The 20,821-nt window shown below is 37.3% G+C and overlaps 1 protein-coding gene across 5 annotated transcripts in view; it reads right to left on the reverse strand.

Moving 5' to 3' along the window:
- ENOX2 (ecto-NOX disulfide-thiol exchanger 2) overlaps positions 1–20,821 on the reverse strand; it is a 358,832-nt gene that overhangs the window by 22,446 nt on the left and 315,565 nt on the right. For all 5 annotated transcript variants that reach the window (XM_028522517.2, XM_028522520.2, XM_036016458.1 and 2 more), the window contains one exon: positions 11,105–11,219. In XM_028522517.2, the coding sequence (XP_028378318.2) occupies positions 11,105–11,219 (115 nt within the window). The remainder of the gene's footprint in view (positions 1–11,104; positions 11,220–20,821) is intronic.

Below are 20,821 nucleotides of genomic sequence, written 5' to 3' on the forward strand. Positions count from 1 at the left end.
GTTTCTTATACAGCAGACCAATAATTATGCTAAAGTCCTACAAGTCATGTGGAAAAAACATGGAAAGGAAAAGGGCAGACAGAGATCTAGGAGAATGGTTAGAGGCATATTCTCCAGTTTAAATGTGAAAATATCTTCCCTCTGAGAAAGTGAGGAGGAGATGATGCTTCCCTTCCTGGGAAAAGGGCACGTTGATGAGCAGAGATGGATACCTGGAGACAGGAAGGAGCAGATAAGAATCTCAGTTTGGACCTGTCACTAAGCAAAATAAAATGTGATCTTCTATAATTGCCAGTAGGGACCCAACCTACAAAATGTATGTCCCACTCTCTGAAATGAAGGTTTTTATCATTTTAATGAGGACACCAAGTCTTTACTTTTCTGGACTTAATGTTAATTGGGTCCATTTCTGAAGTTGGAGTTCTTTGTACATTGTCAGAACACTGAAAATTTCAATATTATCTTTTAATAATATGTTTGAGTAGGTAAATCCATCAGTTCCCATACTACAGAGCCTAGTACAGTTAATTAATTCATTTCCCACCATAATTAGTTCTCAGCTTTTCCTTTTTGACTCTTTCCTATGTGGGAAAAACATTCCTCTTTATGGGGATTGCTCCTCGCATCTTAAGGCGGCCAGTTCGTCATGGAAATATGGAAGTTTTGAAAGCAGCTGTGAACTCCTTTTAGAGGAGCCACTCAGAGCAAAATCCCATACATGTTTTTCTGTAACAAAAGATCCAAAAGGATTTTGTGCTATTAGAAAATTAATGCTTAAGTTTCTTCAATGGTACAAATGAAACAAAAAAAATATTAAGGGAACTAAATTCAGTTGGCCCTTACAAAGCCACATTAGAGATGCTAAAAAAGTTACCAAATTTTAGAAAGAAGGTACTAAACAAAGTTACCATATTATAGAAGGATAAATGGCAACATTTCCATCACGGTTCATAAAAAATCTGAACTGGAGTGATGCACAAAGAGAAAATCCCAAAAAGAACAAAGAGTAGGAAAAAAGAGAGGGAGATAATATGAGCACAATCCATTTGGAGTAGTTGCAGGCCAGTTCAGGCAAAATCACAAGTGAATTCCCTCTTTCAAGATGCTTTGCTTTTCTTGTCTCTGCAGGTTATTACTCCAGTAAGGCTTCTACCAGCATGGGTCCAACTAGGAGCTCATTATTTGTCTTCTGAGGTCTCTAAATTCTCCTTTCCAACATAGTACCTTTATCTATGAGTTATTTCACTGCCCCTCAGCACTCTGAGACTCCACTCTCTTCCTCGTTGGAACCTTTAAATCTCTTGGAGTGGCCAACTTTACCCAGTCTGCTAATGGCTTTCTGTCCAAACAGATTCTACTGCAAACTCCTAAGTACATCATGTTTCTTTCCCCATCTGAAAACTTTTGGCAGGTCTTACCATGCCAATCTTAACTCATGGTCACTTGACTGAACTTTCTCTGCTCCTCATCCTCGGCTCAAGAAGACTCTTATAGGAAGTGGCATAGCTGGACATTCCTGGTCAATACAGACTTCAATGGACAATGAATCTCTTGCTATACAGAGAGGCATGCGCTGTGTGAGTTTCACCTTTCTTATCGCAGAGAAAGAGGGTTCTCCTATCTCTAAAGCAAACTTCACCTGAATTTGGATCACTTCCCATTCTTACTCTCCTGGATTCCACTTATATAGTTACTAATAAGTACTCTTTTATTGTCATGTATCTTCAACCTCACAGTCTCCCTCTCATCTATTAAACACAAACAACAACTTAACTAACTTTGTTACCAATTCTAGTCACCATTTATAATGCCTGTATTTGTTTTTGCTCAGTACCCAATTTATTGACCTTTGATCTTTATCTCCTTTTTCTCCTTAAGGTGAAATTTTTGGTCCCTACCTCTATCACCCTACTAAAGTAGCTTGTGTACAACAATGTTATAAGTTCATTCCTTTTTTATAATATCTGATAACTGATTATTCCCTACTACAAGAACTGGGTTCTATAATCCAATGCTTTTCTACTTTTCTTCCAGTCTACCAGACTGCTCTTTTTCTAACTCTTGGAGTGCAACCTGTTTCTTACCTGCAACTCTGTATATTGAAGTTGCTCTTAGCCACAGGGTCTGTGGACTCCCCACCCTGGGAGGGGAGGGAGCTGCTAGGCTGCTATCTCTTGACTAGGCTCTCCTTGGATTCTGGCCCTGCTGCAGCCATGGTTTCTGGTGCCATGCCCAGGGACTTTCCCCATCCACCCATAAAACTTCCTTACTGCCTGTTTTAAAGCATCCTCTGCACACTTTGGCTTCCAAACTTCATATCAGCTAAGATTCTGTTGACTGTTCACTTTGTTTTTTGGAAGATATGCTAAGTGAGTTGGGTGCATGGGCAAGTGGGCTAGGTTCCCACCTACTTTGCTACCATCTTCCTTTCTTTCTCTGCCATTTCAAAAATAAGGTTCTATTGCCTTCACCCTTGCCCCAACCCTCCTCATTTCATATATCAATTCCTATAAAAGTCTCTGGCTAGTCTCCCTTAATTCAAAATTATCTCATAAAATATATATAATTCATGTTGCTTTATCATACTAGTGCCATGGTCAAGACATGCTTATAGTGCCATATTGCCTACTATGCTAATTATAAGCTTGACATTCATAGTCATCCATAATATGGACCCATCTTACCCACTTAACCTTTTATCCCCCTATAATCTTATTTTCCTTTTTGAGCCCTGCTCCTTCTCCTCTTTCCTCTCTGCATCAAGATTCTTTCTTACTTTCCCTCCTCTTATCCAAACCTATTCATCTTTCAAGGCTCTCATCAATTTTCACTGACTGTGACTACTCTGGCCCACACTAATAATCTGTTGTCTTTTGCTGCATTCTGATCAGTAACTTCCAGGTTAGCACTAACTGGTATTTCTTATATTTTATAGGATTCACATATATCAAATCTCTATTTCCATCAGCATATAAGACATAGTGCTTGTTAACTAATTGATAAAACTCCTGAAATGGGAATAATGGGAGGTGGGAGGAGAGAAGGAAGAAGACTGGATACTAAGAGAAGAGAAAATTTGGCTAGAACAATGAAGGAGAATTAGTCTAAGTCAATGATTGTCAAATGTGCTCCCTGGACCACCAGCATCTAAATCATTTAGGATGCCTGGTGAAATGAAGATTCCCAAACCCCATTACAGACCTACTGAATCAGACTCTGAAGCCCAGAACTCAGAATTTTAAAGGTAATCCAATGGTTCTTTTATACACCAAATCTGAGAACCACTAGTTTAAGTGGACAAGTCAGATGATAGGTGGTGAAAGGAAACAGCTGTTCTTATGTTTAACAATAGAATGAATTAGTTTCACAATAACATGATTTGCTTTGATTTTATTCTCCCTCTTCAACATATTGCTTTGAGCACAGAAGCATTTTCTTTTATGGCAACAGTATTTCTAGTAGTGCATCACAAATATGGACTGGCTAGTATAGAGTATCTTGAAGAATAGAAATTTTGTGACACTCCAAGGTAACATAACTGAGACTGTTAGGCCAGCTTTGAGTCTTACTTTCTGTGGGAAGTGAAACTTAACCAAAAACATGCTATAGGCTCCTGGAATTCAAGTTTGGCAGTAAGGAGGAAAAAATCAACTTGGAGATCTAGTAGCTTAAGTTTTAATTGGAACCGAGTGATAACTAAAACATGTACCTGATTTAACTAAAAACTGGAAGATCTGCTTACTGCCTCATAGTGAACAGGATTTCTGCAGCTGAGTACTACAGAAGTGAGATAACAAAATTAGATATGATCTAGGAAAAGAAAAATGCACAAAAGTCCTTGAATTAAAATGAATTGAAACCTTCTGGGAGAAAAGCTATTTGGTAAGCCCCATTAAGTCTATTGTAGATAGCTTTATTTGACAAAGCATCCTGGCATGTGGAACAGGAAAGAAAATAGCTATAAGATGATATGTCAGGGAGTTTCTAGTCTCTAAATGAATAAGGTTCTGTGCAGTAGCCAATATGGCTTTTAACTCAAAAGAGATACAGAAGCAAAATACAATTATATAATCCTAGTCAGTGCATTCAGTCTGAATCTCCCATACACCATGTTCCTCTCCCAATATCTCCTCAAACTCAGCAATTTATCAAGTAGATGCTCAAACTTATGGTTACATTCATTTCAAGTTAACACTGGGTTAATACTGTATACAATACTGTAGTATTCTTAGGTGGAGACAACCCTACAAATCAAAGATTAATCATCTATAAAACAACCCAATTAAGTGTTTAAATAATTTTAAACTTTTTTGCTTACTTTTGGTTATATGTTTATAGTATGTACTTGTAGTAATCAGTTAACTATTCTGAAAATGATAACCATTCACTGATTACAAAGGGTTTATTCAATGTATATGTAGGTTTATATGTTTAGGGATATAACATATGGCATTAATGGAGGAAATTCAGATGTAATAGCTAATGAATGCCTTAAAAAGTCATAGCCCTGGCTGGTGTAGCTCAGTGGATTGAGCGCGGGCTGTGAACCAAAGTGTCGCAGGTTCGATTCCCAGTTAGGGTACATGCCTGGGTTGCAGACCACGACCCCCAGCAACCGCACATTGATGTTTCTCTCTCTCTCTCTCTCTCTTTCCCTCCCTTTCCTCTCTATAAATAAAATAAATAAAATTTAAAAAATATTTTTAAAAAATAAAAAAAAAAGTCTGAATCGGTGGTTTCTTTCCTTAAGATTTTCTGTTCATGGCCCTGGCTGGCGTAGCTTCAGCAGATTGAGCGTGGGCTGCGAACCAAAGCATCGCAGGTTCAATTCCCAGTCAGGGCACATGCTTGGGCTGCAGGCCACAGCCCCCAGCAACTGCACATTGATGTTTCTCTCTCTCTCTCTTTCTCCCTCCCTTCCCTCTCTAAAAATAAATAAATAAAATCTTAAAAAAAGATTTTCTGTTCATGCAGTGAAGATTCTAACTCAAGTGGCTATAGAATTGCTGACTTCAACATGCAAGTACTGGAACCAAGAAATTCTGATTTTCATTAAAACCAATCTGGTCTCTCCGTCTCTCCCCCTGCATATGCATGCATGCAGGCACGCACACATGCACATGGTACAGACAGTATACTACCATATCTCTATGTCTAGCACAGAGCTCCTAAGATTGCCTGGAGTGGTTTAGTTGAAAACACTAGTCTTTCAGCTGATATTTTAATCTCCTTCATGATAATCTCCCTCCAAGATAGTTTGTTATGAAATTGAAGAGTGGTGTGTTATATTGTTTTTTATTAAATATTTTTTTGTTGTTCTATTACAGTTGTCCCAATTTCCCCCCTTTTGCTCTCCTCTCCCCATCCCACTCTCTGCTCCCACAGTTGTCCCTACTCTGTGGTCCATGTCCATGGGTCATTCATTCATACTAGTTCCTCGATTAGTTCCCTCCCCTTCTTTCCACCCTCACCCCCCTTTCCCTCCCCTCTGGTCACCGCCTGGTATATTATATTGTAAAACAGGTTTGCCTTATGAGTTCAACTAAGGACCCACACCACAGTCTCTGTCTCACAGTGAAATACTGACTGTAACAGGTAAGAACAAAAGCCTTTACATAGACAAGTCTTTGTAGACTCCTCTTTGGTTCCCAGTAAACTTCCAAGTAACCTTCTAATGGAAGGCAGCAGATAGGTAAATTCATATATTGTAGATATTTCCTTTTAGTTTATAGATTCTGTTTTATTTTATTCTATTTTATTTTTACAGTTGGGATTTGTGGAGCCTGAGAAGAACAGCTTGGTAGAGGATACAAAGCTTGCATATCCAGTTAAAAGGCCATAATAGTATATTAGTTCAGGGCAAAGGATGAAGATGATTAGAGAGAGGTTCAGAATCAGAATCCTTTAGAAGATTAAGTAAACAGAGCTTGGTGACTGATAACCCACCAAAGGGATGTTCCTGGTAGACCCAATTCAGGTGATGAAGGTGACTGTGCCACTGTGTTTCACAGGACTCCTACTGCATAAAGCCAAACTACCAAGACTAGGAATCATAGAAGATCTACCCTTTACATAGATATCAAGAGTATTGTGTGTGTGTGTGTGTGTGTGTGTGTATCACACACAGAGACAAACAAAAGGGGAAGACAAGAAAATGCCCCAAATGAAAGAAGAGAACTCTCCAAAAAGAGAGCTAAATGAAGTAGAGGCAGGTGAATTCTCAGATAGAGATACAGAGTTCAACAAAATGGCTATAAGGATGCTCAAGAAACTTAGTGAGAACTACAACAGCATGAAAAAGAACATAGAGGGATCCAAATGGCAGACAAGTGAGTAAATGCTACATTAACCTCCTCCCAGGACCAATTTGGAATTACAATTAAATTGTAGAGAAATCATCTTGAATAACCAACTGAACACTAGCTGGAGAGAAGCCTTATAACCAAGGACAGACAGAAGAAACCACTTTACCACAACAACACTGGGAGGGAGTCTGGAGCAGACATGAAAGGGCTGGCTGGGCTCCCCCAGGTTGCAGCTGGAGTGCCAGAGCGATATTTCAGTAGCTGGAGGATTTGTTCTGAGAAGTGTGGGGTCTAAACCCCAGGCTGGGCTCCAAGGCTACAGCACCAGAGCTGGAAATGAACGCAGATAACATCAATCTGTGAAAAGCAACAGGGTTTCCATCTGCCAAGGAGAGATGGCTGGAGATGTAGAGAGCTGTTTAAAGAGACAACAGACAATATTTCCTTTGTAGTCACCCACCCCAGGCTCTGGCAGAAGAAGGGCAGAGTGATGCATGAGGAGAATCTGGGCTAGTGGCTTTAGGGAGAGAACTGAAGAAACAGCCACCAGGATCACTGTACTGAGTCATTGTCCATGCTTCAGAAGCCATCATCTCAGGCAGAGCACTGATCTCCAAGTGGCTTCAGACTAACAATAGTCCCACTGGCAGGAATTATTCTGCCTCACCCTGTGGTACTTAAACCAGGCTAATGATTACAGCTTGATTAGTTTAACAACTGGTGGAAAATACAAAGAAGCAGCCAAAATGCAAAGACAAAGAAACGGATCTCAGACCTGGCTGGTGTAGCTCAGTGGATGAGCACGGGCCTGTGAACCAAAGCATTGCCAGTTTGATCCCCAGTCAGGGCACATGACTTGTTTGTAAACCATGTCTCCAGTAGGGTGTGCACTAGAGGCAACCACACATTGATGTTTCACTCTCTCTCTTTCTCTCTTCTTTTCCCTCTCTCTAAAAATAATTAACTAAAATCCTTTAAAAAAAGAAACAAAACAAACCCCAAATGAAAGAACAAGAGAAATCTGTAGAAGAGGAACTAGATGAAATGGAGGCAAGCAATTTATCAGATAGAGAGTTTAAAATAATTATTATAAGGGTACTCAACACCATGCAAAAGACATAGAAACCATAAATAAGGACCAGTCAGAAATAAAGAATGCAATATATGAAATAAATAATATACTAGAAAGAATCAGCAGTAGGTTAGATGAAGCAGAGAATAGAATCAGTGATTTGGAAGACAAGGTAGAAAAAAAAAAAAAAAAAAAACCAACACACCCAGGCAGAGCACCAAAGAGAAAAAAGAATTTAAAAATGAGGAGAGCTTAAGAAACATTTTGGACAACGTGAAATGTAATAACATTCACAGTATGGGAATACTAGAAGGAGAAGAGAGTGAGCATGGGATCAAGAACCTATTGGAACAAATAATGACAGATAACTTCCCTAATCTGGTAGAGGAAAAAATACACAAGTGCAGAAAGCTCAGAAAGTCTCAAACAAGTTGGACATGAAGAGGCCTACACAAAGGAACATCATAATTAAAATGATAAGGCTTAAAGACAAGAAGATAATCCTAAAAGCTACAAGAGAAAGGTAGGTAGTTACCTACAAGGGAACACCAGTTAGACTGGCATCTGATTACTCATCAGAAACATTTCAGGCAAGAAGGGAGTGGCGTGAAATATTCAAGGTGAGGAAAAGCAAAGACCTACAACTAAGGCTACTTTACCCAGCAAAGCTATCATTTAAAATCAGAGGAGAAATAAGGGGCTTCCCAGGCAAGAAAAAGCTAAATGAGTTTGTTAACACCAAACCAGTACTGCAACAAATGTTAAAGGGAGAAGAAAGAAGAAGAAAGAAGGAGAAGGAAGAGGAGGAGGAGGAAAAGAAGAAAAGAAAAAGAGGAAGAAGTAGGAGGAGAAAGAATTAGAGAGAACATAGGTATAAAAAATAGAATGGCAATAAATAAATATCTATCCAACAATAACCTTAAATGTAAACTGATTACATGCTCCAATCAAAAGACATAGGGCAGCTGAATGAATAGGAACACAAGACCCACATATATGCTGTCTACAAGAGACCCACCTCAGAACAAAAGATACACACAGACTAAATGTAAATGGATGGAAAAAAGATATTTTATGTGAATGGAAAGAGGAAAAATGCTGGGGTAGCAATACTCATATCTGACAAAATAAACTTTAAAACAAAGGCTACAGTAAGAGACAAAGAAGTATACTATATAATGAAAGAGGGAAGAATCCAACAAGAGGATATAATCCTTGTAAACATTTATGGAGCCAATACAGGAGCACCTACAAAGCAAATCTTGATGGCCATAAAGGCAGAGATCAACAGAAATACAGTCATAGTAGGGGATTTTAACAGCCCACTGCCATCAATGGATAGATCTTACAGACAGAAAACCAACAATGAAACAAGGAAAACCACACTAGATCAGATGAATTTAATGGATATCTTCAGAGCATTTCACCCCAAAGCAGAAAAATATACATTCTTTTCAAGTCCTCATAAAACATTTTCTAGGGTAGACCATTTATTAGGAGACAAAACAAGGTCAATAAATTTAAGAATATTGAAATAATTACAAACATCTTCTTGACCATAGTGGTATAAAATTAGATATCAAAAATCAAGGAAAAAAATCTGAAAAACAAGACATAGAGGCTAAATAACATGTTACTAAACAATGAGTGGGTTAACAATGAGATCAAGGAAGAAATCAAGAGTTACCTTGAAATGAATGAAAATGAGAACACAACAATCCAAATTCTATGGGACTCTGGGAAAGCTGTTGTTAGAGGGAAATTCACAGCATTACAGGCTCATCTCAGAAAAATAGCACAAGAAAAATATCAAATAAATAATCTAACTTTATACTTAAAGGGACTTGAAAAAGAACAACAAACAAAAATGAGTAGAAGGAAAGAAGTAATAAAGATCAGAACAGAAATAAATGAAATAGAGCCTAATAAAACAATACAAAGATCAATGAAACCGAGAGCTGTTTCTTTGAAAATATAAATGATATTGAGAAACCTTAACTAGACTCATCAAGAAAAAAGAGAGAGAACCCAAATAAATAAAATAAGAAATAAAAAAATAATTGTATATTTACACAATGGAATACTATGCAGCAGAAATAAAGAAGGAGCTCCTACCCTTCGTCACAGCATGGATGGAACTGGAGAACATTATACTCAGTGAAATAAACCAGGTGGTGAAAGACAAATACCATATGATCTCACCTATAAGTGGAACCCAATCAACAAAACAAACAAATGAGCAAAATATAACTGAGACATTGAAATAAAGAGAAAACTGACAGTAACCAGAAAGGTGGTGGAAAGGGATAATGGGGGGGGAGGGACATATTTTTCAGGAACATGTATAAAGGACACATGGACAAAACCAAAGGGGGTGGGATCAAGGAGGGGAAGTGGGGATGGCTGAGGTGGGGGGTGCGGGGTGAGTGGTGGGGGAAAATGGAGACAACTGTACTTGAACAACAATAAAAAAATGTGAAAAAAAAGAACTGACAGTAACCAGAGGGGTTGGGGAGGGAGATAATGGGGAAAGAAGGGGAAGGGTCATTAAGGAACATGTATGAAGGGCCCATGGAGAAAGCCAAAGAGGGTTAGGATTCAGGGTGGGAGTGGGGTGGGTGAGTTGGGAGGGGAGTGGGTGGGGCGGGGGAGAGTGGTGAGGGGAAAATGGAGACAACTGTACTTGAAGAACAATACAATTTAAAAAAGAAATAAAAGATGGCAAGTAACAACAGACACCAAAGAAATACAGAGTATTTTCAGAAAATATTACAAACAACTATATGCCAACAAACTGGGCAATTTGGAAGAAATGGATAAATTCCTAGAAATATACAATCTTGTAAAACTGAATCAGGAGGAATTAAAGAACCCGAATAGACACATTACAAATAGTGAAATTGAAGCAGTAATTAACAAACTCTCAAGATAGGAAAGCCCTGGACCTGGTGGCTTCACAAGTGAATTTTACAAAACATTCAAATAAGAACTAACACCTATGCTTCTCAAACTATTCCAAAATATTCAAGAGGAAGGAAGACTTCCAAGCTCATTTTAGGAGGCCAGCATTATCCTACTTCTAAAACTAGATAAAGACATGAGAAAGAAAGAAAATTATAGGTCAATATCCCTGATGAACACAGATTCCTAAAGAGAAATACTTATATTTTATGTATATAAATTAATCAAAATATTTTCATGATTTCTACCTTTGGAGACCTTCATTTTAAATTAAATAACCAGTTCCCATATTTTCCAGAATTTCTTTTGCTATATGTATTACATTTGAGTTTCACATTCATCTGTTATTAATTTTGGTGTAGGGTATAAGTGATGTAGGGATATAACTATTTTTCCAAAAGTTTTGCTAGTTACCTATTTATGCATAAGCTCTCTTATGGTTTCTACTATAGAATGTACTATGAATAAATCCAAACCAAATATATAACAATACTTCCTAAATGCCCAGCGCTCCTAGGAAAAGAAAGTCCAGTTTTAATTAGATACTATGATAGAAGATGAGGGCTAAATGGAGACAAACCTGTACAGAAAATCCTGTACAGGGTTGATATTCAGCCAGTTTGTACTTAAGTGGCCTCACCAATTGTTTTTTGGACGTTCCAATCTGATGGGGTAGTGCCGATCACTTACTGGGTGTTAACAGTTTTTAAATATTATCCCTGCAAATAGATGTTATTTAAATAAAACAAAGCAGAATGATCTTTACCAGATTCCTCAGTTTCTTTTGTTTCTGTTGTTTCTTCTATTTCATCATCAGACATCTCCATTTCTTCTTCTCTCCTGATTCCCATTAATTCATCATTATGTATGTTGCGAATTTCCTAAAGTTGAAAGGTATAATTTTTAGGTAGGACATCCTTTAAAATGTTGAGCAAATGAAGAGAGTTAAGGATAAGATAAAGCAGGGTTTTTGACATAAAACAAAATTTCAGAGTACTCTTAAGGCAAAGGGGCATGTTGTGGCTAAAATCATCTCAATAGAACAAAGCAGATTTTGTACACTCTGCCTTGCATAAGGCTTCCTTTCCATACCCAGAGCTCTGGTGTTTTTGATTCTTGTATCCTTCCCATATTAGAAAGTACTGTTGGCCACAAAAGACCCTTCACCTCTTACTCACATGAATTTCTGGACTTTTCCTTAAGCATTCTGCCATTTTCACCTTCCTATGTATAATCCCTTCATTTCACTGCTTTCCATCCTCTTCCCTCTCCCCTTATTGTTGTATTCAACAGAACTCTTAATTATACTTTTGCAGGTTTAGAAGTTACAGCAAAAATGAGCAGCCAGGAGTGAGCTTTTATCAGATCACACCTTCCATAGGTAATAATTTGATTTAAGAATGAAACAAGAAACCAAACCAAACCAAGCCAAACCAAACCAAACCAAAGCAAAGCAAACCAAACCAAACCAAACCAAACCAAACCCTTAACTACTGAATGGCAGTGGATAGTGAACAAAAGCAGGCATATTCTGAAGAGGAGCTGACATTTGGAATAAGGGTGTGGGTCTTCCAGTTTTAAGGGCCTTTTAGTAGTCTGAAGCAGACCACAGTTAGAACTTCACAGATTGGCTAAATTTTTAATAGAAAAGCCACAGTCTTTATAACTTAAAGAAATCAAGAAGAGAGTTCAGGGTAATACCACAGCCACTAGAAAGTGCGGAGGGAGGGAAATCTCAGAAAGGAGATAGCCAAAGATAGAGAAATTTAAATTCTGTTTAAAAGATCTGTTCAAATTTTTGCATGGCCCATGAACCACAAAAGCACAGTGCAAATCCCAAACAACACATCTAAGGCTGAAAGAACTAAACTGAGACTTGAACTGCTATCTAAGACAGACAATTTTCACCTTAACTCTAATGAAGTAAATGTACTATTAAAACAAAGGAAAACAAAGACAACATTATTTGGAAGAACATAAGAGAATGCAAAGTCTCAAAAGAAAAAATATTCGCAATATTCAGGAAAAGCCCCAAATTACTTGACATAGAAAGAACTAGGATGAGATTCACTTTCAAGAGAAAAGGACAATCAACAGAGACCAAACCTGAAATCAACCAGATACAGCACTTGGCAGACAAGGAGTTAAAGCAGCTATTATAATTATCTCAATGATATAAAAGAAATATGCTTATAATGAATGAAAAGATAAAAAATCTTAGCTGAGAATTAGAAAATTTAAGAAGAACCAATGACAATTCTAAACCTGAAAAATACAATATCTGAAGATATTTGAAATAAAAGTAATTGGATAAATCTAACAGAATAAAAAATGATGAAATAAAAAGAGAACAATACAAATTCATCCAATCTGAAGAACAGAGAGAAACTAACTGGAATCACAAAAATAGGAGAGATTAAATCATTCAAAATCTTTGAAGAAAAAACAGTTGAAGATTTCTCAAATCTAATGAAAGGCATTAATCTATATATTCAAAGAACTCAGTGAATCCCAAGCAGGATATATGTGAAAAAAGTATGCCGAGGAACACCATAGTAAAACTGCTGAAAACTATAGAGAAACTCTTTAACCAAATTTATTGTGATAATCATTTCATGATATATGTAAGCAAAGTCATTATGTTGTATATCTTAAACTTATATACTGCTGTGTACCATTTTTATCATACTAAAACTGAAAAAAAGGAGAAATTGTCAAAGCAGCCAGAAAAAAACCAAAACATTATATGCCAGGGAACTATAATTTGAATACTTTGATTTTTTCAGAAACAATAAAGGCCAGAAGTCAGGGGGAAAATTTCTTTAAAGTGCAAAAATATATATCTGTTTATTCAGAATCCTATACTCAGAAAAAAAAATCTTTCAAGAATGAAGATGAGAGAAATATATTTTCAGAGAAATATAAATGCAAGAATTTGTCACCCAAAGACTTATACCATAAAAAATGCTAAAGAAAGTTCTTTAGGCTGAAGCAAAGTGCTGCCAAATGTAAATACTGGTCTTCAGGAAGGCATGAAAACACTAGAAATGATTACGACCACACTAGAAAAGTAATTTTTTAAAAAAAGAGTAAACATGAGAACTGTGTATTTTGGCGCAGCTTGCAATCATTTAGAGGCTACTTGATACCTGTTAGAGGTTCTCCACACTGAGCTGTGAATTCCTTGCCAGGTTAGCTCCAGATGGGCCACAACACAGGAAATATCTAAAGCCGTCTGGTGAAAACCACTTTCATTTAGAGGGACTATAAATATTTCAAATGCATTTCTTAATAATTAATACCATAGTTAATCACTATCTAATGTTCTCCTTTGTTATTCCTTTTCTCAGGAAAAGTAATGATTTCTAAATTGTTAAGTTTTCACTATAGATAAATAAAAATACCTTTACAAAAAGTGAGCTATTCACTGTTATTACTGATCATTAAGAAGTAATAAAAAATAGAAATAGTAACATAGAATCCCTCATGTGCTGCAGGGGCATTACTTAAAATAAAAGAAAACAACAAGTTGCTTGAGAAAAATGAAACTTAAAGGGCTATGTCAAGAGAGGTTTGCTAAGATTTGAAACTCATTGTGCAGAGAAAAATAAAGAAATTGCTCATTTCTAAGAATTCATTCTATCTCATGAGTCTGGGTTTTAGTTAACATCAAAGAGCTGTTCCTGGAAAGTTGATTCTAATGAGGTGTGACACTGACAAATTCAAATATTGTACAACTTACCACATTAGGACAAGTCATGGTTCTCCTAGTTGTCTAACCAGGATATGGACTGTTAGAGGGTATAAGCAGAGACCAACCCTTAATTCACAACATGTTGTGTAATGCTAAGAAAGTTACTGTGTTTTTCAAGAGTAAATTGTGTTCCTTACAAGGAAATATTCCAGGGCAAAAAGATCTTACTGATAGAGCTAAGATATGCCCTGTAGCTGGTCACCATTCACAAAGCATGCTTCTGTTTGTAGATGGGCAAGAAAGCATAATCTCTTCTTAGAAGTATAAAAAGTTTAATAACTGATATGGCTTATCTAGAGGTCTATCACACCTTTTACAAAAATCCCTAGAGATATAACATACCTACTGACAAATTTATTTCAATGCCTCAAAACACTTTAGGAACAAGAGTTACTGGTTGTTTTAGTTGAGAATGAAATGAGGGTCAGAAAAACTAATAGGGAGCTAGCTCTAAGCTATTTAGTCTGGCAGGCAAACTGGTTAGATCCCTCTTACCACTAGACCATCTTTCTTAGCTAAAAGGAAATTAAGGAATGTATCATTACTCTTCTAAACATATCTAACACTAAGTCACATGAATGAGATAGAAAGCAAAGAGAACAACAGAGGTTAAAGGGTACAATATTATGGTAAACTCATGGAGAGCACTTAGTAAATGACAGTACCTCTAAGTAAACCAAATGAGATTTTAATTCTTTGACAACCTTATCATAAGAACCCTTATCTAGAATCATTGTTTTCTATAATCTCCAGTGGGTCAAAAGAACTCTACTTTGGTAAGCAAACCCTAACAAATACATTCAGAGTGAAAGGCTGAAAGGTGGCAGTTACCTAACAAAGGCACTCTACCTAGCTTGGACAGAGGTATAGGTAGGAGGAGGACTCTGAGCGACTGAAGTTCAGGGAGCATGAGAAATAACTGCACTTCCTAAATTTGCCTCCATTCCCATCCTGACATTTGGATCCAGTGCAAAAGCAAAACAGTGGCTACCTGGACAGTGTGGCTCAGTTGGTTGGAGCATCGTCCCATAGACTGAATGTTTGTGGGTTTGATTCCCTGTCAGAGCGCATACCCAGGTTGCAGGTTTGATCCCGAGTCAACCAATCGTTGTTTCTCTCTCTCTCTCTCTTAAAAAACAGGCCCTCGAGTAGGGATTAAAAAAATAAAACCACAACAGTGGCAATTACATGACAAACATTTTCAAGAAATATTCATTTGTAAATATCTGAAATTGAGTGGGTCATGTCACAGATAGACTACATCAAAAAAAAAAAGGTAACATAGCCACCCTAAAGTTTCTATATCACTATCATGCCCACAGTAGACCCATGATATTTTTCATGTAAACAGTAAACTGTTAGTGATTTCTGAAAATGCACTGTAATGGCTTTGAGTCTATTCTAATGTTAACTTTTCTGAAGCTCAGAAATTCACACACTGCTCCACAATGGAGGACAAAACACTTTCAACATAGAATAAAAATGAAACCCTAGACAGAAGAAAATGCATGAAAAGAATCATGTGTGTACCTGCTGATGTTTTTGATTTATCATAAAGTAAGCAGATCATAAATCAATCTTTTATGTAGTCATGTTTTTAATAGAAACTTGATTATCACAAAAGCAAATTCCTTGTCAATTGTGTAACAGAATTTTACTTGCCCAGACTTTCAACATTATTAGGATACTTGGTAGGGAAAGTGTGAGATGCAGGAATGGAAAGGAGAAGAGTATAGGGAGGTAGCTTCTGCACTTATGTAGAAATTTGATTCTACAATATCACATAATACAATAAAGTAAAGCACAAACACCAGTTCTTATCAATGTCTATTGTATGATACATACTGGAAATACAAACTATGTTGATCCAAATTGTGTTATATGCATTTTGATGTCTGAAAACCAACAGCTAGTGTTAGTATAAATGAGTCCTAAACCAAGGGTATGTAAATGATCTGCAAACAGTCTTCAGAGTTTGGAATAGTAGGCCTGGAAATCAGGAAAGTTTTATTAGCAATCACAATATTTCATTTTACATAATCACTAAGAATGACATTAATCACTAAGACCCTTTTCTTCTGGCTTAGTGGCATAAATCACACATTAGAGAGCATGCAAGGGGGTATCTTTTATTTTTTTCCTTTTTTCTGTTTATTGTTGTTCAGTTACAGTTGTTCCACCTTTTTCTCCATTGCTCACTGCTACCCAGATACCTCACTCCCACTGTCAATCTGCTCCCCTGAGTCCTCTATTTATGTTCCTTTGCTTGCCTCTTGTCTTTTTCTCCCCTGTTATCCCATCCCCCACCCCTCTGGTCACTGTCAGTTTGTTCTTTATTTCCATGTATCTGATTATATTTTGCTTGCTTGTTTGTTTTGTTGATTATGTTCCACTTATAGGTGAGAACATATGGTATTTGTCTTTCACTGCCTGGCTTATTACACTTAGCACAATGCTCTCTAGTTCTATCCATGATATCATGAAGGGTAGGAGTTACTTCTTTATTTATGCTGCATAGTATTCCATTGTGTAAATGTACTAATCATTTGTTGATGGGTACTAAGGCTGTTTCCAGCTCTTGGCTATTATAAATAATGCCACTAAGAACATTGGGGTGCATAGGTTCTCTTGAATTCGTGATTCAGGATTCTTGGGGTATAATCCCAGCAGTGGGATCACTGGATCAAAAGGCAGTTCTGACTTCTGGCCAAGATGGAAGCATAGGTAGATATGCTTTGCTTCCTTACACAACCTAAAGAAGGACAACCACCAATTGAAAAACAAAAATCAACTAGAACTGCCAGAAAATTGAACTGTATGGAAGTTCAACAACCAAGCAGTTAAAAGAAGAAACATTCTTCCAGACTGGTAGGAGGGGTGGAGATGGGTAGCTGAGATGGAGAGGACACACAGCAAGGTGGTGACTGGTGGACCAAGCTGTCCCAATTCACGTGTGGATAAACCAGGAGGTTCCACTGGGGAGTGAGATAGACTGTGCAATCCAGGGTTTCAGCATGCGAAAATAAAGCCTCAAAACCTCTGGTTGTGAAAATCTGTGGGGGTTGCACTGGTGGTAGAAACTGCCAATCTTACAGAAGAGTTCGTTGGAGGGACCCACAGGGCCCTAGAATGTACACAAACCAACCCAGGAGTAGTGAGCACCAAAAGGGACCAATTTGCTTGTGGGTAGCAGGGGAAGTGACTGAAAGCAGGGCAAGGGCTGAGCAAGTGACATTGTTTCCTCTCTGACCCCTCCCCCACATACAGCACCACAATACATCGAAGTGGTTTGCATTTCATCCCCAATGATGCATTAGGTTCCACCCCTTAAAATGTAAGAGGTGTGCCAAGACAAAGAAATATGGCCCCAATGAAAGAACAGATCAAAACTCCAGAAAAAGAACTAAGCAACAAGGAGATACACAACCTATCAGATGCAGAGTTCAAAACACTGGTAATCAGGATGCTCACAGAAATGGTTGAGTATGGTCACAAAATAAAGGAAGAAGTGAAGGCTATACAAAGTGAAATAAAGAAATATATTCAGGGAACAAACAGTGAAGGGAAGGAAATTGGGACTCAAATCAATGATTTGGAACAAAAGGGAGAAATTCAACTGGAACAGAATGAAGAAACAAGAATTTAAAAAAAATTGGGAGAGGCTTTGGAACCTTTGGGACAACTTTAAATGTTCAACATCTGAATCATAGGGGTGTCTGAAGGAGAAGAGGAAGAGCAAGAAATGGAAAACTTATTTGAAAAAATAATAAAGGAAAATTCCCCCAATCTGGTGAAGGAAATAGACATGCAAGCCCAGAAAACTCAGAGAGTTTCAAAGAAGTTGGACACAAGGAGGACCACACCAAGATACATTATAATTAAATTATCCAAGATTAAAGATAAAGAGAGAATCTCAAAAGCACATAATACAATAAAGCAAATACAAAAGAAAAGGAGAGAGTTACCTGCAAAAGAGTTCCGATGAAACTATCAGCTGATTCCACAAAACAAAATGCCCCAAAACTTACAGGTAAGAAGGGGCTGGAAAGAAGTATGGAAATCATGAAAGGCAAGGACTTGCATCCAAGATTACTCTATCTAAAAGTTATCATTTAGAATGAAAAGGTAGATAAAGTGCTTCCCAGGTAAGATAAAGCTAAAGGAGTTCATCATCACCAAGCCCTTGTTATATGAAATGTTAAAGGGTATTATATAAGAAAAAGAAGATAAAAAAATATGAACAGTAAAGTGACAACAAACTCAGAACTATCAACAACTGAACCTAAAAAAACAAACAAAAACAAAAAGCAAACAACTAGAATAGGGACAGAATCACAGAAATGGAAATCAGATGGAGGGTTATTAGTTGGGGGGAGGGGGAGAATGGGGGAAAAGGTACAGGGAGTAAGAAGCATAACTGGTAGGTAAAATATAGACAGGGGGAGGTTAAGAATAGTATAGGAAAGGGAGAAGCCAAATAACTTGTTTGTATGACCCATGGACATAAACTAAGGGAGGGGAATCCTGAAGGGAGGGGGTACAGGGGAGAGGGGGAAAAAGGGGAGAAAAAATGGGACAGTAGCAAAATCAATAAAATATACTTAAAAAATAAAAGAAAGGCAGTTCCATCTTTAGTTGTTTGAGGAAATCCCATACTGTTTTCCACAGTGGCTGCACCCATCTGTATTCCCACCAACAGTGTACTAGGGTTGTATTTGCTCCACAACCTCAACAGCTCTTGTTTGTTGATTTATGATGGCTGTTCTGACTGGTATGAAGTGGTATTTCATTGTGGTTTCACTTTGCATCTCTCTGATAGCTAGTAATGCTCAGCATCCTTTCATATGTCTCTGGGCCCTCTGTGTATCCTCCTTGAAGAAGTGTCTATTCAGGTCCTTTGCCCATTTTTTTTTAAATTGGATTTCTTGTCTTCTTTGTGTGGAGTTCTGTGAGTTCTTTATATATTTTGGAGATCAAACCCTTGTCCAAGGAATCTTTGGTTAATATGTTTTCCCATAAGGTTGGTTCCCTTTGATTTTGTTGATGCTTTTTTTAGCCATGCAGAAGCTTTTTAGATTGATGTAATCCCATTTGTTTATTCTTTTACTTATATCCCTTACTGTAGGGGATGTATTGGTGAAAATATTGCTATGTGGGGTATCTGCAATTTTCCTGCCTATGTTTTCCTCTAGGACTTTTATGGTGTCGTGACTTATATTTAAGTCTTTTATCCATCTTGAGTTTATTTTTTGTATATGGTGTAAGCTGATGGTGTAGTTTCATTTTTTTGCATGTACTTGTCCAGATCTCCCAATGTCATTTACTGAAGAGGCTATTTTTACTCCATTTTATGTTCCTGACCCCTTTGTCAAATATTAACGGACTATATTGACATGGGTTTATTTCTAGGCTCTCTATTCTGTTCCATTGACCTATGTGTCTGTTCTTATGCCAGCACCAGGCTGTTTTGATTAGAGTGGCCTTGTAGTACAGTTTGATATCACGCATTGTGATCCCTCCTACTTTGTTCTTCTTTCTCAAAATTGCTGAGGCCATTTGGAGTTCTTTATGGTTCCATATAAATTTTGGAAATATTGTTCTATAGCTGTGAAATATGTCATTGGTATTTGGATAGGGATTGCATTGAATCTATTCTATAGATTCAAATGATTCTATAGATTGCATTGAGTGGTATGGAAATTTCGATGATGTTAATTCTTCTAATTGATGAACATGGTATATGCTTCCATTTGCTTGTATACTCCTTAATTTATTTCTGTAGAGTTCTGTAGTTTTCTGAGTACAGGTCTTTTACTTCTTTGGTTAAGTTTATTCTTAAGAATTTTATTTTTCTTGTTGCTCTAGTAAACAGGATCCCCCCAATTTTAAAAATGATTTTATTTATTTATTTTTAGAGAGGATGGGACAGAGAAAAGGAGGGAGACAAACATCAATGTGTGGTTGCCTTTCACATGGCCCCCAACTGGGGATCTAGACCTAAAACCAGTCATGTGTCCTGACTGGGAATTTAATCGGCAACCTCTTGGTTTGCAGGCCAGCACTCAATCCCCTGAGCTACACCAGCAGGTCTTCTCTAATTTCTGTTTCTGATATTCCATTGTTGGTGTACAAAAACACCTTTGATTTCTGAATATCAACTATGTATCCTACCATTTTGCCAAATTCATTTATTTGGTTGAGTAGTTTTGTGTGTGTGTGTGTGTGTGTGTGTGTGTGTGGAGTCTATAGGGTTTTCTATGTACACCATCATGTCATCCAGAGTACAGGTTTTCTTCCTTCTTTCCAATTTGAATATTTTTTAATTCTTTTTCTTGTCTGATCACTGTGGCTAGGACTTCCAATTATATGCTGAACAGAAGTGGTGAAAGTGGACATCCTTGTCTTGTTCCTGATCTTAGGAGGAAAGCTTTTAGTTTTTGCCCATTGAGTAGGATGTTTGCTGTAGGTTTCTCGTATAAGGCATTTGTTATGTTGAGGAATGCTCCCTCTACTCCCACTTTGCTGAGTGTTTTTATTATAAATGGGTGCTGTACTTTATTAAATGCTTTACCTGCATCTATTGATATGATCCTGTGATTTTTTTCTTTCTTTTTGTTTATGTGGTGTCTTACAGTTATTGATTTGTCAATACTGTACCATCCTTGCATCCCTGGGATGAATCCCACTTGGTCATGTTGCATGATCTTTTTAATGTATTGTTGAATTTGG

Source organism: Phyllostomus discolor, chromosome X (assembly GCF_004126475.2).
Source record: "Phyllostomus discolor isolate MPI-MPIP mPhyDis1 chromosome X, mPhyDis1.pri.v3, whole genome shotgun sequence".
In the NCBI taxonomy this organism is placed as follows: Eukaryota; Metazoa; Chordata; class Mammalia; order Chiroptera; family Phyllostomidae; genus Phyllostomus; species Phyllostomus discolor.